Source organism: Eptatretus burgeri, chromosome 3, assembly GCF_056783735.1.
Source record: "Eptatretus burgeri isolate ZD-2024b chromosome 3, Ebu_testis_v1, whole genome shotgun sequence".
NCBI lineage: Eukaryota > Metazoa > Chordata > Myxini > Myxiniformes > Myxinidae > Eptatretus > Eptatretus burgeri.
Window position 1 is genome coordinate 76,571,120 of NC_140963.1, and position 14,655 is coordinate 76,585,774.

At 45.3% G+C, this 14,655-nt stretch overlaps 1 protein-coding gene across 1 annotated transcript in view; it reads left to right on the top strand.

Annotated features, from left to right (window-relative positions):
- LOC147030214 (thiamine transporter 2-like) overlaps positions 1–8,991 on the top strand; it is a 25,144-nt gene extending 16,153 nt beyond the window's left edge. Inside the window, exons 3-6 of the mRNA XM_085874052.1 lie at positions 273–465; positions 794–841; positions 5,706–5,847; positions 7,746–8,991. Of these exons, the coding sequence (XP_085730178.1) occupies positions 350–465; positions 794–841; positions 5,706–5,847; positions 7,746–8,069 (630 nt within the window). The 5' untranslated portion in view covers positions 273–349 and the 3' untranslated portion in view covers positions 8,070–8,991. The remainder of the gene's footprint in view (positions 1–272; positions 466–793; positions 842–5,705; positions 5,848–7,745) is intronic.
- The last annotated feature ends 5,664 nt before the right edge of the window (positions 8,992–14,655 follow it).

The following is a 14,655-nucleotide window of genomic DNA, read 5'->3' on the forward strand; positions in this document are numbered from 1 at the left end:
TGTGCATAGAACACAGAGAGAGAGAGAGACAGAGGAGGGGGGAGAGAGAAGGATATTTGCCTTTTATAGGTATAGATATAATTTGAGACTTTTTTTTTGGCATTATCCACATGACAAAGTGAATAGTCAACTTGTAAGCCATTGGTTCATTGATAAAGGTTAAGTAAAATATCAGTTGGTTGTGTCACGGTTTGGTATCTCGCCATAAATTTGAGTTGGTTTGTTTGGCTTTGCTGCATTTATTTTCAGGTGTTCACTTGTTTTCCCTGCAGGTGCCTTCGGGGCTGGCTCGGTGGGATTTCTACACGTGCAATGGTCAAAATGGGGGGTGTTCACCATTGCTCTTGGCATGCTACTTCAAAGCCTGATGCTTTTTATGATGAATTGCACATCCAGCATCTGGCTATGTTACACAGGATATGTGGTGTTTCGCACAATCCATCAGTCATTGTTCACCATAGCCACGTGAGTGAAAAATCTCTTAAACCCCCTTTTAAAAAGCCCCCCCCCCAACGTGTGTGTGTGTGTGTGTGTGTGTGTGTGTGTGTGTGTGTGTGTGTGTGTGTGTGTGTGTGTGTGTGTGTGTGTGTGTGTGTGTGTGTGTGTGTGTGTGTGTGTGTGTGTGTGTCTCCTCCATAACTCCAAAACCATAAAACCTAGCAGCCTGAAACTTTGCATGCACACTAAAAAAAAACTCCAAGGAAGTGTAAGAGTGAAAATTGTGTGTTTGGGTTAATTAAAACACCTCTTTTAAAAATAATTAACGGCCTTATTTAATTATGTCCTTCATCAGGCGCATCCTTGGTCACCGCTCTCTATGGGGACTTAAGGCGTATCCAAGGTAACCTCGCTGCGGTCTGAAGCTGCCATGTTTTTTTGGCCTGCTCAACCATGCCTTGACTTGGAACAGGCCGCAATGATTTCTTCACGATAAAGTTTTTTTTTTTTTTTCACTTTCCTCACTCATTATCGAATGCCTGTTCATCATAGCTACGAATCGCTGGGTACATGGCAAAGCTTGTAAATGCCCAGAGACGTCTGCGTTTGTTGCGTTATTTAATTTCCACACATGCGATCCCCGTGAGAATATCTTAAACGTCGCAGAATTACAAAATTTTAGCTCCAGAATCGAACTTGCAAGCAGTTCCAACTCCCAGAAAAGTGCTCATTTGTCCAATTCAGACATATTTGACATTTCGGGCACCACTGAGGTGGATGTTGAATATGACGGTTCGGTGATTGCTAATCGCATGCCAAGCGAGCCGTTTCTCAACAACCGTTTCGTTGGAGTGCTTGCTTAAGTGCTTAAGCCACTTGGTGAGCGCTCTCCAAGCTGCTTGGTTGTTCATTTCGGGAAAAAATACACGTGCTTTCAATCTCGCATCGATTCTACGTACATTTCCGCCTTTGTTGGGTCCCACGGTACCGTGCGGTGGGTGTCTCGGGAAGTGTCTGATCCATTGAAAATGTGCAATTTTATTTTAACAGGACATCGGTTTGTTTAACCTTTTTGTGCAATCTCTATTTGTAATCCACCTCTCACTTCGACATCAATACTTATTTTTTAAAAAACAATAAGTTCCATCCGACCAGGTGTCCGCAATGTTTGTTTAAGCTGTGAAGGCATAGAGTATAGATCGACATTTTGTGTTCTGTGGCTTGATGCATTTTTGAATTGAATTTCACAAATTACCCACTTTAAATCTAATTGTCTGTGAAAGAACTCTGTTCCAAAGTAAATCTTTGTGTTTGTTGTTTTTATTTGCTTGATGCATGTGTACATTTGTGGGTGTGTGTATGTATATACGAGGTGTGTTCAAAAAGTATCCGACCTTTGTTCATAAAAAATACTCGTATCCAGATACAACAAACTTACACTAATCTCCTTCACAGTAGTCCCCTTGGGCCGCCACACACTTCTCCCAACGGTTCTGTCACTGTCGGAAGCAGCGCTGGAACGCCTCTTTTGGGATGGCGCGCAGCTGGTCCGTCGCATTCTGCATGATGTCTTCTCTGGAATGAAATCTGGTCCCTTTCAGGAGCATTTTCAGCTTGGGGCAAAGCCAGAAGTAACACGGAGCCATGTCGGGAGAGTAGGGAGCCTGATGAAGCACAGGTGTGTTGTGTTTGGCCAGGAAACTCTGTATCAAATGTGAAAAATGGGCGAGTGCGTTATCGTGATGGAGCTGCCAATTTACCGCTGCCCACAGGTCCGGCCGTTTGCGTCGCACAGTGTCACGAAGGCGATGCAGTACCTCTTGGTAGTACGCTTTGGTGATGGTTGTGCCGTGTGGTGCATACTCGTGATGAACCACGCCACTGGAGTCAAAGAAGACAGTCAGCATGACTTTGACATTGCTGCGGACCTTCCTTGCTTTTTTGGCCTCAGGGATGTTGGATGCTTCCATTGTGATGACTGGAACTTGGTTTCTGGGTCGTACCCATAAACCCAGGTCTCATCGCCAGTGATCACTGTGTTGAAGAAGTTGGGATCGCTGTTCACAGTCCCAGCATGTCCTGTGCGATCTCCAAACGGAGTTGCTTCTGCTCGATCGTTAGCAGCTTTGGCACAAACTTCGCTGAGATTCTCCTTAAGCCAAAATCCTCATTCACAATGGAATGAACGGATCCAATGCAGACGCCCGCCTCATCTGCAAGTTCTCTGATCGTGATTCGACGATCCTGCATCAGCAGGGTCCTCACTTGGTCAATGCTCATCTGCTCATCTTTCGGCTGCTCCCGTTAGGGGTCGCCACAGCAGATTATCCGTTATGATCCGCATACTGATTTGGCACAGGTTTTACGCCGGATGCCCTTCCTGACGCAACCCTGGTCGCCTCTTACGACACAGGGATCAGGATTTGGGTTCCGCCATGATTCCGGGCTGCTCTACACCCTGCCCAGTGCAGAGCCCCCGTCCTCAAGCGATCCTCCAACCCAAGCCTCCGAGTAGCCGGATTACAGGCGCACGCCACTACGCCCGGTAGGGTCCTCACTTGGTCAATGACTATCTCATTTCGGGATGTTGAGGGCCCACCAGAACGTGCTTCACTTTCCACTGATGTGCGACCATCATTGAAGCGGTTGTACCACTCTTTTATCTGTGTGGTGCCCATTGCTTCGTTCCCGAAGGCCTGTTGAATCTTGCGGATCGTTTCCACTTGGGAATCGCCAAGCTTTACACAAAATTTGATGCAGTAGCGTTGTTCAAGTTTTTCCGCAATTTAGTCAAAAACGAAAATCCGACGGTGCTCACTAACACTTCCTCACTCATCGGCGGTCCGTCGGCGACTGACAGCTTCTGCAGGTGGGAAAATATTCACGCATACGGATGAGGATCGCCTACATACGTGCACCAAACCACACCTCCCTAGCTTCATTTGTTTACGCACGAAAAATTAAGGTTGGATACTTTTTGAACACACCTCGTATACTGTATTACCACAACGGCACTTGGCACCAGTGTGTGTGTGTTATTGGTCGTTGGTTGTTATCTCCATATACAGGTTTCAGAAAGTGGAACGGAGACCTCCCAGGTCTCAAAGTGTGTGTGTGTGTGTGTGTGTGTGTGTGTGTGTGTGTGTGTGTGTGTGTGTGTGTGTGTGTGTGTGTGTGTGTGTGTGTGTGTGTGTGTGTGTGTGTGTGTGTGTGTGTGTGTGTGTGTGTGTGTGTGTGTGTGTGTGTGTGTGTGTGTGTGTGTGTGTGTTGGTGATTGGTATCTTCATATGTGGGTTTCAGAATGTGGAATGGAGTCCTCCCAGGGCAGGCTCAAAGTGTCCACCTTCATTTCAGTCAGGGGTCACGATTCATGGACCAGTTTGTGAAGTTTTCTGTTCTCAAAGTTTCGTGCTGAGGGCTCTCTTTGGGATCGTCACTGAGCCCCGGACAGCTTCCAACTGTCGTTCTGTTGTCGTAATATTCCCAGGGATGGATTTTCATATCTCTGTGAGGTTCTTCATCATCATTCCTGCAGCTCCAACTATCACTGCTACAACTTTGGCATTCTTCAGCTTCCTGGATCTTTTCACTTCATTCTTGAGATCTTGGTATTTGGTCATTTTCTTGATTTCTGCATCGTTAGTCCAAAATAACTGGTATTAGCACCTCATTTAGCAATTCCTTTTCCTTTTTTATACCCAAGTATGGTATCTGGTTGCAATGCTTTGTTTGAGACGTTCACACTCGATGGGATCATTAGGTCATACATGAGCTTGATTATGGGAAGGACATATATGGAGCCTGTGATACGGGTGGGCAATTGATATAGGTCCATCAGAAATTGACGGCTTACAAGTGTCGGGGCGTCGATCACCTTTTACGAAGGCATGAAGACGTCTATATACTTGAGAGAAAACTATTTATTAAACATCAATACGTGCGCACGGAAAACACCCCAGGCACCACAATCCTTGCCTGAGGGACCCGGAGAGTGCTTCACTTGAGTGGTTGAATCACTCCTTCACACATATATATATATATATATATATATATATATATATATATATATATATATATATATATATATATATATATATATATATGCGATTTTATCTCCAGCAAATAACAATGCAAAATTCCTTCTTTCATCCCAGGACCAGCTGGATTACCAGCTGGCTTATGTCCTGGCGATATATATCAAACAGATAAGCAAGATCAGAGGTTTTCCTCCCAGATTCTGCTACACAATGCTCCCTTGAATCACTCAAGGTTAAACCTTCCTTATCTCACACACAATGTCCCAAGCAGGAATATATTTTAATTAACTGCAGGCAAAGTGAATTGAGTTGGGAAGAAACAAAGCTTTAAAGAAAAAGGTACAAATCCCAACACAAGCAGGTCACCACTCTTTCTATAAATTAACTTTTGAACTTCCATGTTTTTAGTGATTGCTTTCGGTTTATGTTCCCACAAATTTTGTGGAACTGGGATATCAAAGTTTTTGCAGATGTGCCAGTGGTTAACTTTACAAACTCTGATGTGTTGTTGTGTGTACAGCTGTTCTGACATGAGTTTTTGTTTGTGTGTGTGTGTTTGGTCATTAAGTATATCACTCTTTGATAATGCCATCTCCACCCCTCACCTTTCTTCTGTTTTTTTTTCCTCCTCTCTCTGTGTCCCCCTCCTCACACCCCCCCTCCGAATAAAAGGCAGCACTTTCCTCCCACACCTCTGTCATTCTCTCGCTGTCTCTGTCTGTCTGTCTCACTCTCTTTCTTGCTCTCTCTCTCTCTCTCTCTCCCCTCGTACCCCTCCCTCCCGCAGTGTATAGCAACGTTTGCGTGAGGTGTCGCTCTCCCCACCTCCACCCCCCTTCCTCGCTCATCTTCCATTCCTCACTCCCCCTTCTTCACCCACTCCTCACTTCCCCTCCCTCCTCTCCCTTCCCTTCCGACTCTACTCTCTGCCTCCCCTCTTTTCTTCTCCACCCCCCCTTAATACCCCCATCAGCGAAGCGACGAGTTGTATTTGCTCGTTATGAATAGACATTCCTTGTGTGACAGGACAATTGGAAAGCTACACAAACAAATGGTACAAGTGTTGTGTCATGTATTATTCCAGTAGGTGAAGGTTCCTCAGGATCTCGGGAAATCTGATAGTAAATCCAGCACTGTTCTCATCCTGACTGGGTATGAACTGTCTTTCTATAAATGAACTTTTGAACCAAACTTTTTTTTAATGCAACTGATGAGTGAAATGTGCCACAGGTTTGAGATTGCCAAAACACTTACCCGTGAGTGCACTGCTCTGGTGTTTGGAGTCAATACTTTTATAGCCACTGTGGCACAGACTGTGGTTACACTCATCCTGATCGACAAGCGAGGTCTTGCATTGTCCGTCCACATTCAGGTACGACCATCTATGAATGGACTTGAAAATATAACATACAAGAAAGACTACAGAGAGACCTTCATATGTTGGTCATAAACACTGCAGGGTCTTCCTTATTTGAGGAAGGTATAATAATAAATGCCATTCCTTTTGTGCAGTAAAGCAACATCAGGCTGCCAAGGTAGTTTAAATGGCAAGGAGTACAGTCCTGGATGGATCACCACTCCAACGCAGGTTACCCCGAATGGTTATTACCCCAATACACTGGTACTCATTTCACCAACCCCACCTGGTGTTAATTCAACAGTCGACACAGGGGCTCAAAATCAGGACCCTAAGGTCCAAAGCCAGCCACCTTAACCGCTAAAGCCAACACCAGGCTTTGACGAAGGTATCATGAGTAGTAAGATAAACACTGTTGAAGTGATCAAGGTAGAGCATAATTAATAATTTAAATGCTTTTGTGCACAAAACATATGTTCTGTAATCCATTAATCTCGAGCAGGCAGGAAGTTGTAGTCCAAACTTGAGTTTTAATGTATAAAAGTGAAAGCACAAGACATGCACAAAGCACAACAGAATGGCATTTTGCACAGCAAATGAACGCGTTTCCCCTTTCCCAATGAAGGCTGGAGTTCCCCAAGGCAGTGTTTTGGACCTAGTCTCGTTCTTCATCTATACTGGTGACTTATCTGATGCATGGGAAAACCCTCTTCCTTTTTTGCAGACTGTCACATTGTGTTGTGACAATGTGACAGTCTGCACTCAAACGATACCGAAATTGGTCGCAATTTGGGTGTCAGATGCTTCTTCACATTCCCTACCTATTCCTTTATCTGCTGTCATATATGCTAAAAGACCTCGGATGTCCACCTCACCTGCTTCAAGTGTTTTATGTCAATCTCAGCGAGGATGTCAGGTGTCATTTTTGGATGTTGGTGATTTCTTTGTTCCTTTTTTAGCTTACCTGGAACATAGTTCCAGGGAGCTTATGGGATGGCATGTCGTCCGTCCGTCCGTCCATCCACAAATACTTGCAACTTCTTCTCTGAAACTACACACATGATTTTGATAAAACGTGACCACAACCTTCATCACCCATGATGTATCAAAGTTTGTTCATAGCATGAAAAAAATCCGGCCCTCAAGGGGTCTACAGGAGTTGCCCCCCCAAAATAGGTATTTGCTTTCTACTCAGAAACTACACATGAAATTCCGATAAAACTTGACCACAACCTTCAGCACCCGTGATGTACCAAAGTTTGTTCACATTAAAAAATATAAAAAATAAAAATTGGGGTCTAAGGGGTGGCCGGGGGGGTTGCCCCCCAAAATATGTATTTGCTTCCTTCTCCAAAAGTACACACACGATTTTGATGAAACTTGATCACAACATTCATCACCTGATACGTAACAAATATTCATAACATTTAAAAAGTCGGGATCTGGGGGGGAAGAGGTCTATTGGTTGGGGGGGGGTCTGCCCCCCCCAAATATGCATTTCCTTTCTTCTCAGAAATTACACAAATTCCAATGAAACTTGACCGCAACCTTCATCACCAGTGATGTACCAAAGTTTGCTCACAACATAAAAAACATTAATAACAATAACGGGGTCTAAGGGGTTGTACGGGGGGAGGGGTGGGGGTTTCCCTCCAAAATAGGTATTTGCTACAACATTGGTTCCTTGGTACATTTCGCTGATTCCATCCCACCTTGGCTTCCTCCTCGGTATCATTATTCCACCAGGTGAGCACCCAGGGGTATTGCCCCTATTTTTAAAAACTCCTTCCTGATATCTCCTGTTCCCATGTTCCTTGTCGTAGTCGTAGTATATTTTCTTTGACGTTTCTATTATCAGCACTGGTGCACATTGAGGTGTTTTCTGTACAAGTTCAAGTGATTTGTGTTTGCAGTTCTACGTGTACGCAACATACTTCATGGTGCTGGTGGTATTCTTCCTTGGCCTTGCTTGGTACTTCCATGGAGCACGGGGTCTCCCTTCTGCAGCTGATGGCGATCAGCTTTCCAATTGCGATTTTAGGACAAATCCTGAAGCACCAGCGGAAGATGGAAACATTCTTTTGTGCAGTAGGAATGGTGTGGTGGGTGCAACCAAACTGCCTCAATCACAGGAAGCAGAAACGAAAACCATTAACGAGAAACCATGCAACCAAGACTCAGACTTGTGTCTGTCTAGTAGTGAAGACATTATGGTGGATTCACCATCAGAATGTTGACCTCATGATGATGTGACAATACTTTGTACCACCAACCCTCGAGTGCTGACAGTACCAATTGCCTTGATCATACTTACCCTGGATTTATTCCCTTGATTTATTTGATTCATTGATTTATTTTTATTGCAACCTGCCATGGAACAGCAGTTGCCTCTCAATCCCCAGATTTACATCAATGATTGGAATGTCATTCATTAGTTTCTCAATGGTCCTTCAGGAAATGGACTCGCATACATGCACCTGGATAGCGTCCATTTGTTTTTAATTATATGACTAGTTTTATGAAAAAGACAACATGATATAGCTTTTTAAAATGTGAAGTGTGGCGCACTATAGTTGTATGTCCTTCATGGTGCCCTCATTTATCTATTGGTAAAAACTCCGTTTATTTTATCCACTTTAACCTGTGGTACCAGCCTTCGGGTATCTCTCGTACCTCCTGAATTACAGGCCCATCTACGTTCATCAATGATCATCATTTTAACACAACTGCGAAACCGAGGAAGTCGACAAACGTATTGCTTGTGCTGTGGTTGGTCGTGATCTAGACTGTCATTTTATGAAGTGAGGTTTGCAGTACAATGGGGCATGGACCTGAGGAAACAGATCTGATCACCATCTCGTGTCAAGCAACAATGAATTGCACATTTATTTATGCAGAAATCTCGACTTGTGGAGCAGCTACCAGGCAGATGGAAACAGCTTTGCAGACTGGCACAAGATAAATGGCATTCTGTGGGTGGTGCCGCACGGTGCTCAGTGTCTTTCCCCACGGTCACCTGTGGGACCGTATCCCATGTCTACTGGACAAGCGATATCACACTGGAATGGTCAAGTACTCGAGTCAGATGGGGTGCAACATCTTGTGATACCAAGCTGGTGCCATCACCTAATGAATAAATGGAATATGAAAAAAAGATGATCGATGGCATCTTCTCCATTACTTAAAGATATAAAACGAGCACTTACTCCATTATTTGATAATCCCTGCACTGCATTGCTTGAATGTGGTAAGACACGATGGGTACACATTTTGTCCACATCTCTCATGCACGGCAACTCACGACCTACTACTTACCAATATGTCATATATTGTGCCCCCCCCCCTCCTACAAGAGCAGGGTTCATGGAAGAGCAAGGTTGAACTAACAGTGGTGTGGTGGGGCAACAATTGCAGACAACCAGCAATAGAATAAACAAACAGGAAAGGAAGAGAGAGGAGGGGGAGGAAATCCTGAAAGCAGCAAGTAAGATGGTTGGATTATGAGGGGTTAATGGGGGTAATAAAGATCATGGGTCAGGATGTGACTGGCTGCTTGAATCCTTGGAGTGGGAAATTAACCAATGGTCCAAATGTGAATAAACCCAAGTTCTGTCAGTCGGTAATTAATGTGGTCCTTTTCACCTCGACTATCTTTTTTTGAATGAATGACGTGGTGCTCAGGTAGTATGAGCAATGTTTGCACAATCACATGTGGTTAAGAGTGGCTCGTGCTCCCAGGATTCCAGAAGGAGGCACTGAACGCATAGATTTGGTCGAAAAGAGTATGTGTGTGTGTTTCATCATTTTGTGGGAGGAGGTGTTGATGCATTATTTTGTGCTACTTAAAATGCGATAATAACATTTAATCTAATAACTAGAATAGCATGTGGTAGAAAGAGCGCATACCTCCACCAGGCTGAATAGTTTACGTTCTGTATCTCCCTGATAGGCAGGATCAGCATCCAGACCTGAAACAAAATCGAATCGGCTTGTTCTTGTCACTTAACTAAGTTTTGGCATAACCCGTCCATAACTTTTTGAGATATCGTGCTGCATGTCGTGTGTGGCCCCATCTCCCAATGGTGAAGAATCACTTAAATTATCCTCGGATCCAGATCTTCACCAAAATCGAATCACTTCGTTCTTGTCATACACCCAACCTGTCCACCAACTTTTTTTTGAATCCATACACAACTTTTTGAGATATCCTGCTCACAGACAGAAAGACAAACGGCGGTGACAACATAACTTCCGTCCACCTGAGGTGGTGTAGATGAGACTGAGAGTCGGACTCTTTTCATTATTTATTCATGGCTGCTTGGCTGCATCATTTTTCTGGAAGCACGGCTGTACTGCTGATGCAGTGCTCATTACCAGTAAGCTGCTACTCATTTTGCTGACCTTGGAAGGATGACAGGCTGAATCAACCCACCTGGTATTGATTCAATGTAAAATATGGGATCAAACGCAAGACCCTAAGATCTTAAGCCAGCCACCTTAACTGCTAAGCCAACACCAGGCCTCAAATATGGACTGTTATTTCACTTGTTTACAGTATTTGCTTTTTTGTTGTTTCATGTGTTGGGAATGTTTCTTTCACCTCTCCCACCAAAAAAATGTGACAGTAACCAAATACATCATTTATGATGGGGATGGGGGTGGGAGGGGAGTTACTGTTATGTGTAAAGGGAAAGTATCGGAAAGTAATTTGAAATTTACCCGATGATTTGGGCATCCAAATGGCTCACACCGCCACTGTATATACCAATGTAGTCAAGGCCGTTCTGGCTCGGTTTCGACTCGCCCCTTTGGTAAACTCGCAGAGTACCCACCTTACGGGCAATCTTGTTCCAAGCATGCAACATTAACACGTTCTTCTGATGCATACCTTTATTTGGGCGGTGTTTCAGCAACTGACAGCTCTGTATAGGCAAAAAAAATAACCCGGCTTATGTGCAAGAAGCAAAAACACACCTACTGCTTGTAATTTGCACTGGAAAATGTGGGGACAGGAATACTGCACTGTAAATGGTTGAGACTCGTAATACCTTCCCCCATCTGGAGGCAGCGCTACACAATACACATTCACGTAGAGAATTTGCGTCCCCCACAGGACCACCAGCAAAGACCAGAGGATGAAGGGAGGGTAGGGGAAGCGAGGAGTGGGTGAAGAAGGGGGAGCTAGGCAGGGGAAAAGAGTGAGGAAGGGGGTGGAGGTGGGGAGAGCGACACCTCACCATTTGTTGCTATACACTGTGGGAGGGAGAGGTGTGAGGAGGGGTGTGTGTGTGAGAGAGAGAGCAACAGAGGTGTGGAAGGAGAGTGCTGCATTCTATCTGGAGGGGAGTGAGGAGAGGAGAGAGAATGGGGGGAGGAGGAAAAAAAAATAAAAACAGAAAGTTAAGGGGTGGAGGTAGCATTAGCAAAGAGAGTGATGTTTTATGCTTGATGTTTATGTTTTAAAAGAGTGATATTTGAAAAAAAACAACTCGTGTCATAACAGCTGTACACACAATGACACAACAGAGTTTATAATGTAATCCGCTGGCACATCTGCAAAACCTTTGATGTCCCAGTTCCAGAAAATTTGTGTGAACATGAAGCAAAAGTAATCACTGAAAACATGTAGGTACCTACCGCTCACGTACGAACAAATGATTCCATTGAGCATGAACATCGAAAACAAACCATTGCAACCAGATATCATACATAGATAGGTACTAAAATAAATAGAAGAAGGCATTGCTAAGTGAGTTGTTAATACCAGTGATTTTGGACTAAACGATGCAGAAATCAAGAAAATGACCAAACACCAAGACCTCAAGAATGAAGTGAAAATATCCTGGAAGCTGAAGAATGCCAAAGTTATACCAGTGATAGTTGGAGCTTTGGGAAAGAACCTCACAGAGATATAAAAACCATCCTTAGGAATATTATCACAAATGAACTACAGTTGGAAGCTGACCAGGGCTCAGCGACGATCCTGAAGAGAGCCTTCGGCACAAAACTTGGAAAACAGAAAACTTCACAGCTTGGTCCATGAATCGTGACCCCTTACTGAAATAAAGGTGGACACTTTAAGCCCACCCTGGGAGGACTCCATTTCACATTCTGAAACCCGCATATGAAGATACCAATCAACAACAACAACACACACACACACACACACACACACACACACACACACACACACACACACACACACACGTGAATATTTCGAGACGAGGTCTCCCTTCCACGTTCTGAAACCCACATACGTAGAATACCAATCAACGAGACACACATACACACACACACACACACACACTTTGAGACCTGGTAGGTCTGTTTCACCTCATTAAACCCACTCACAGGTGTAGATAACAGACAACAGCAACTTACACGTACGCACACAAAAACACAGTCATATGGAGGTGGATACTTTGAGACCTGGGAGGGCTCCGTTCCACTTTCTGGAACCCGTATATGGAGATAACGACCAATAACACACACACACCAGTGCCAAGTGCCATATATATATATATATATATATATATATATTGTTGTGGTTACCAGATTCGCAAACCACCATTCAGGTCCCTTAGGTGAGGTATCTCGGTAAGTGCATGTGTAGTTAGGCCCAAACCCGTTGTCTAGTGGGAATACATGTCATTTATACGTGCTGCGACTCTTCAGGATAGCCGTTTTTCTTTTACTATCTTTATTTTGGACCAATCGCCACCATCACAACCACAACAACAACCACCAACCACAACGCCGCTTCACCACAACCGCCATGACCTTTACCGTCACAACTCGCCACCATCGCATCACCGTCATCTCGCGCCACTCATGGGCACCGATGCTGGACTCGTGTAGGGCGCACGTGGAACAGCGTGTACAAAACCACGGATTTTCTGCTTCAAAAACGGATCGAAAACGACACACGCCCACTTTTTGCCGTCCAATCGGTGAGCGAGGGGCGAATTGGCCCCGCCCCCAGGGCGATCGATATATGCAAATTTGTGGATCAAAAAGCCTTCACGCCCACTTTTTCTCGGGCCAATGGGGAGCGAGGTGAAAGGTCAAAGGGAGGGGGTCAAAGGCGAAGTTACGGGGGGATAAAAGGACGGTGTTCGTCAGTCAAAGGAGTCGTAAAAGTCGGAGCGAAAGAGTCAGCAGAACGAGAACGAGGGGTCGGAGAGTCGCAAGAGAGAACGAGGGAGAGTCAGCAGAACGAGGTCGGAGAGTCAAGAAGAGGAGAGTCGGAAGCAGAGGGTCAAGACTTCGCGGGCGGTGGAGCTGCTCGTCGTGTGCGTTGGAGTCGGAACGGAGGGGACGGAGCTGTGGAAAGGCGGCGACATCGGACGAGGGGGTGCTCGCGTCGTGCAGGAAGCTGCACCCGAAGGAGGCCGGCAGCGCGACCTGGCCGAGGTGGAGACGCTCGTCGCACATAATAAAGATCCTCTATACCCCGAGCATCAGCAACCCCCTCCTGTTTCCCCCCCGCGCTGAGATAGTGCGACCAAGGGGGCCCCGTTCCCACCCCCTGCCAGGCACTGTCCACGAGGCCCGCGGGTTGCGGGGCCATCGCCGCTCCGCGTCTCATCACCAGACGGGTAGGCCCGACCCGGTCTCGGCCCCAGGCCTACCTCATTCTTGAGGGTATTTCTTTTCCTTGGTTTTGGGTATGTGTTGTCGGCGCCGTCTGTGAAGTAGAATTGTATAAGTGTTGCCGTGTGCTCGGTAGTCGGAATTAGCTCTGCACTGTGTTTTCACTTTTATGTTTGCTTTTTGTGTAAATGGAATTGTGTTTTCTTTTTTTGTGTGCATTTGGTGGAATTGTATTTGTGTGCTTTCCGTTCGTCGCGAATAAATGTGCTTTGTTGTTGAACTGTTTCCCGCTTCGCTTCGTCTTTTTCCCCATTGAACCCCCATCTTGCTTCACGTAAAGGGTTGGTAGTGGGCTGAGTACGCCCGATAATTAATCGAACCGTCGAGGTCGACGATAACACCGCTCGGTTATTCTGATAGTCGGAACGGGTCGCTTAAGTGGCCCGTGTCCGAAGTCGACCTGCGGCGAGGTGCGATCGCCCGGTCTACCCTCCGCGTGGGTACTTAGGTAGTTCGAATTTGGCGAGCAACCCTATCCCACGCGGGGGCTGATTGGCTCGATCGCGGTGAGACCGAAAGGTCCACCCGTGACTGGTTCCCGGCGTTAGTCCGAGAGGGTCACGACTGGATTGTCCGTCCGGTGGGCGACGTGCCGCGATTCGAGTTACGTGGCCCTCGCACGCCGGCGGGCGCGAAGACCGCAACAATATATATATATATATATATATATATATATATATATATATATATATATATATATATATATATATATATATATATATATATATATATATATATATATATATATATATATATATATATATATATATATATATATATATATACACATATATATTGTTGTGGTTACCAGATTCGCAAACCACCATTCAGGTCCCTTAGGTGAGGTATCTCGGTAAGTGCATGTGTCGTTAGGCCCAAACCCGTTGTCTAGTGGGAATACATGTCATTTATACGTGCTGCGACTCTTCAGGATAGCCGTTTTTCTTTTACTATCTTTATTTTGGACCAACCGCCATGATCACATCCACAACATCAACCACCGACCACAACCACCGCTTCACCACAACCGCCACGACCTTCACGCACACCTCACAACCGTAGCATCGCCACCGTTCTTGCCCCGCTGTGGGTACCGGTGTTGGACTCATGCAGAACGCGCGTCGAACAGCGTGTACAAAATCACGGATTTTCTGCTTCAAAAACGGATCA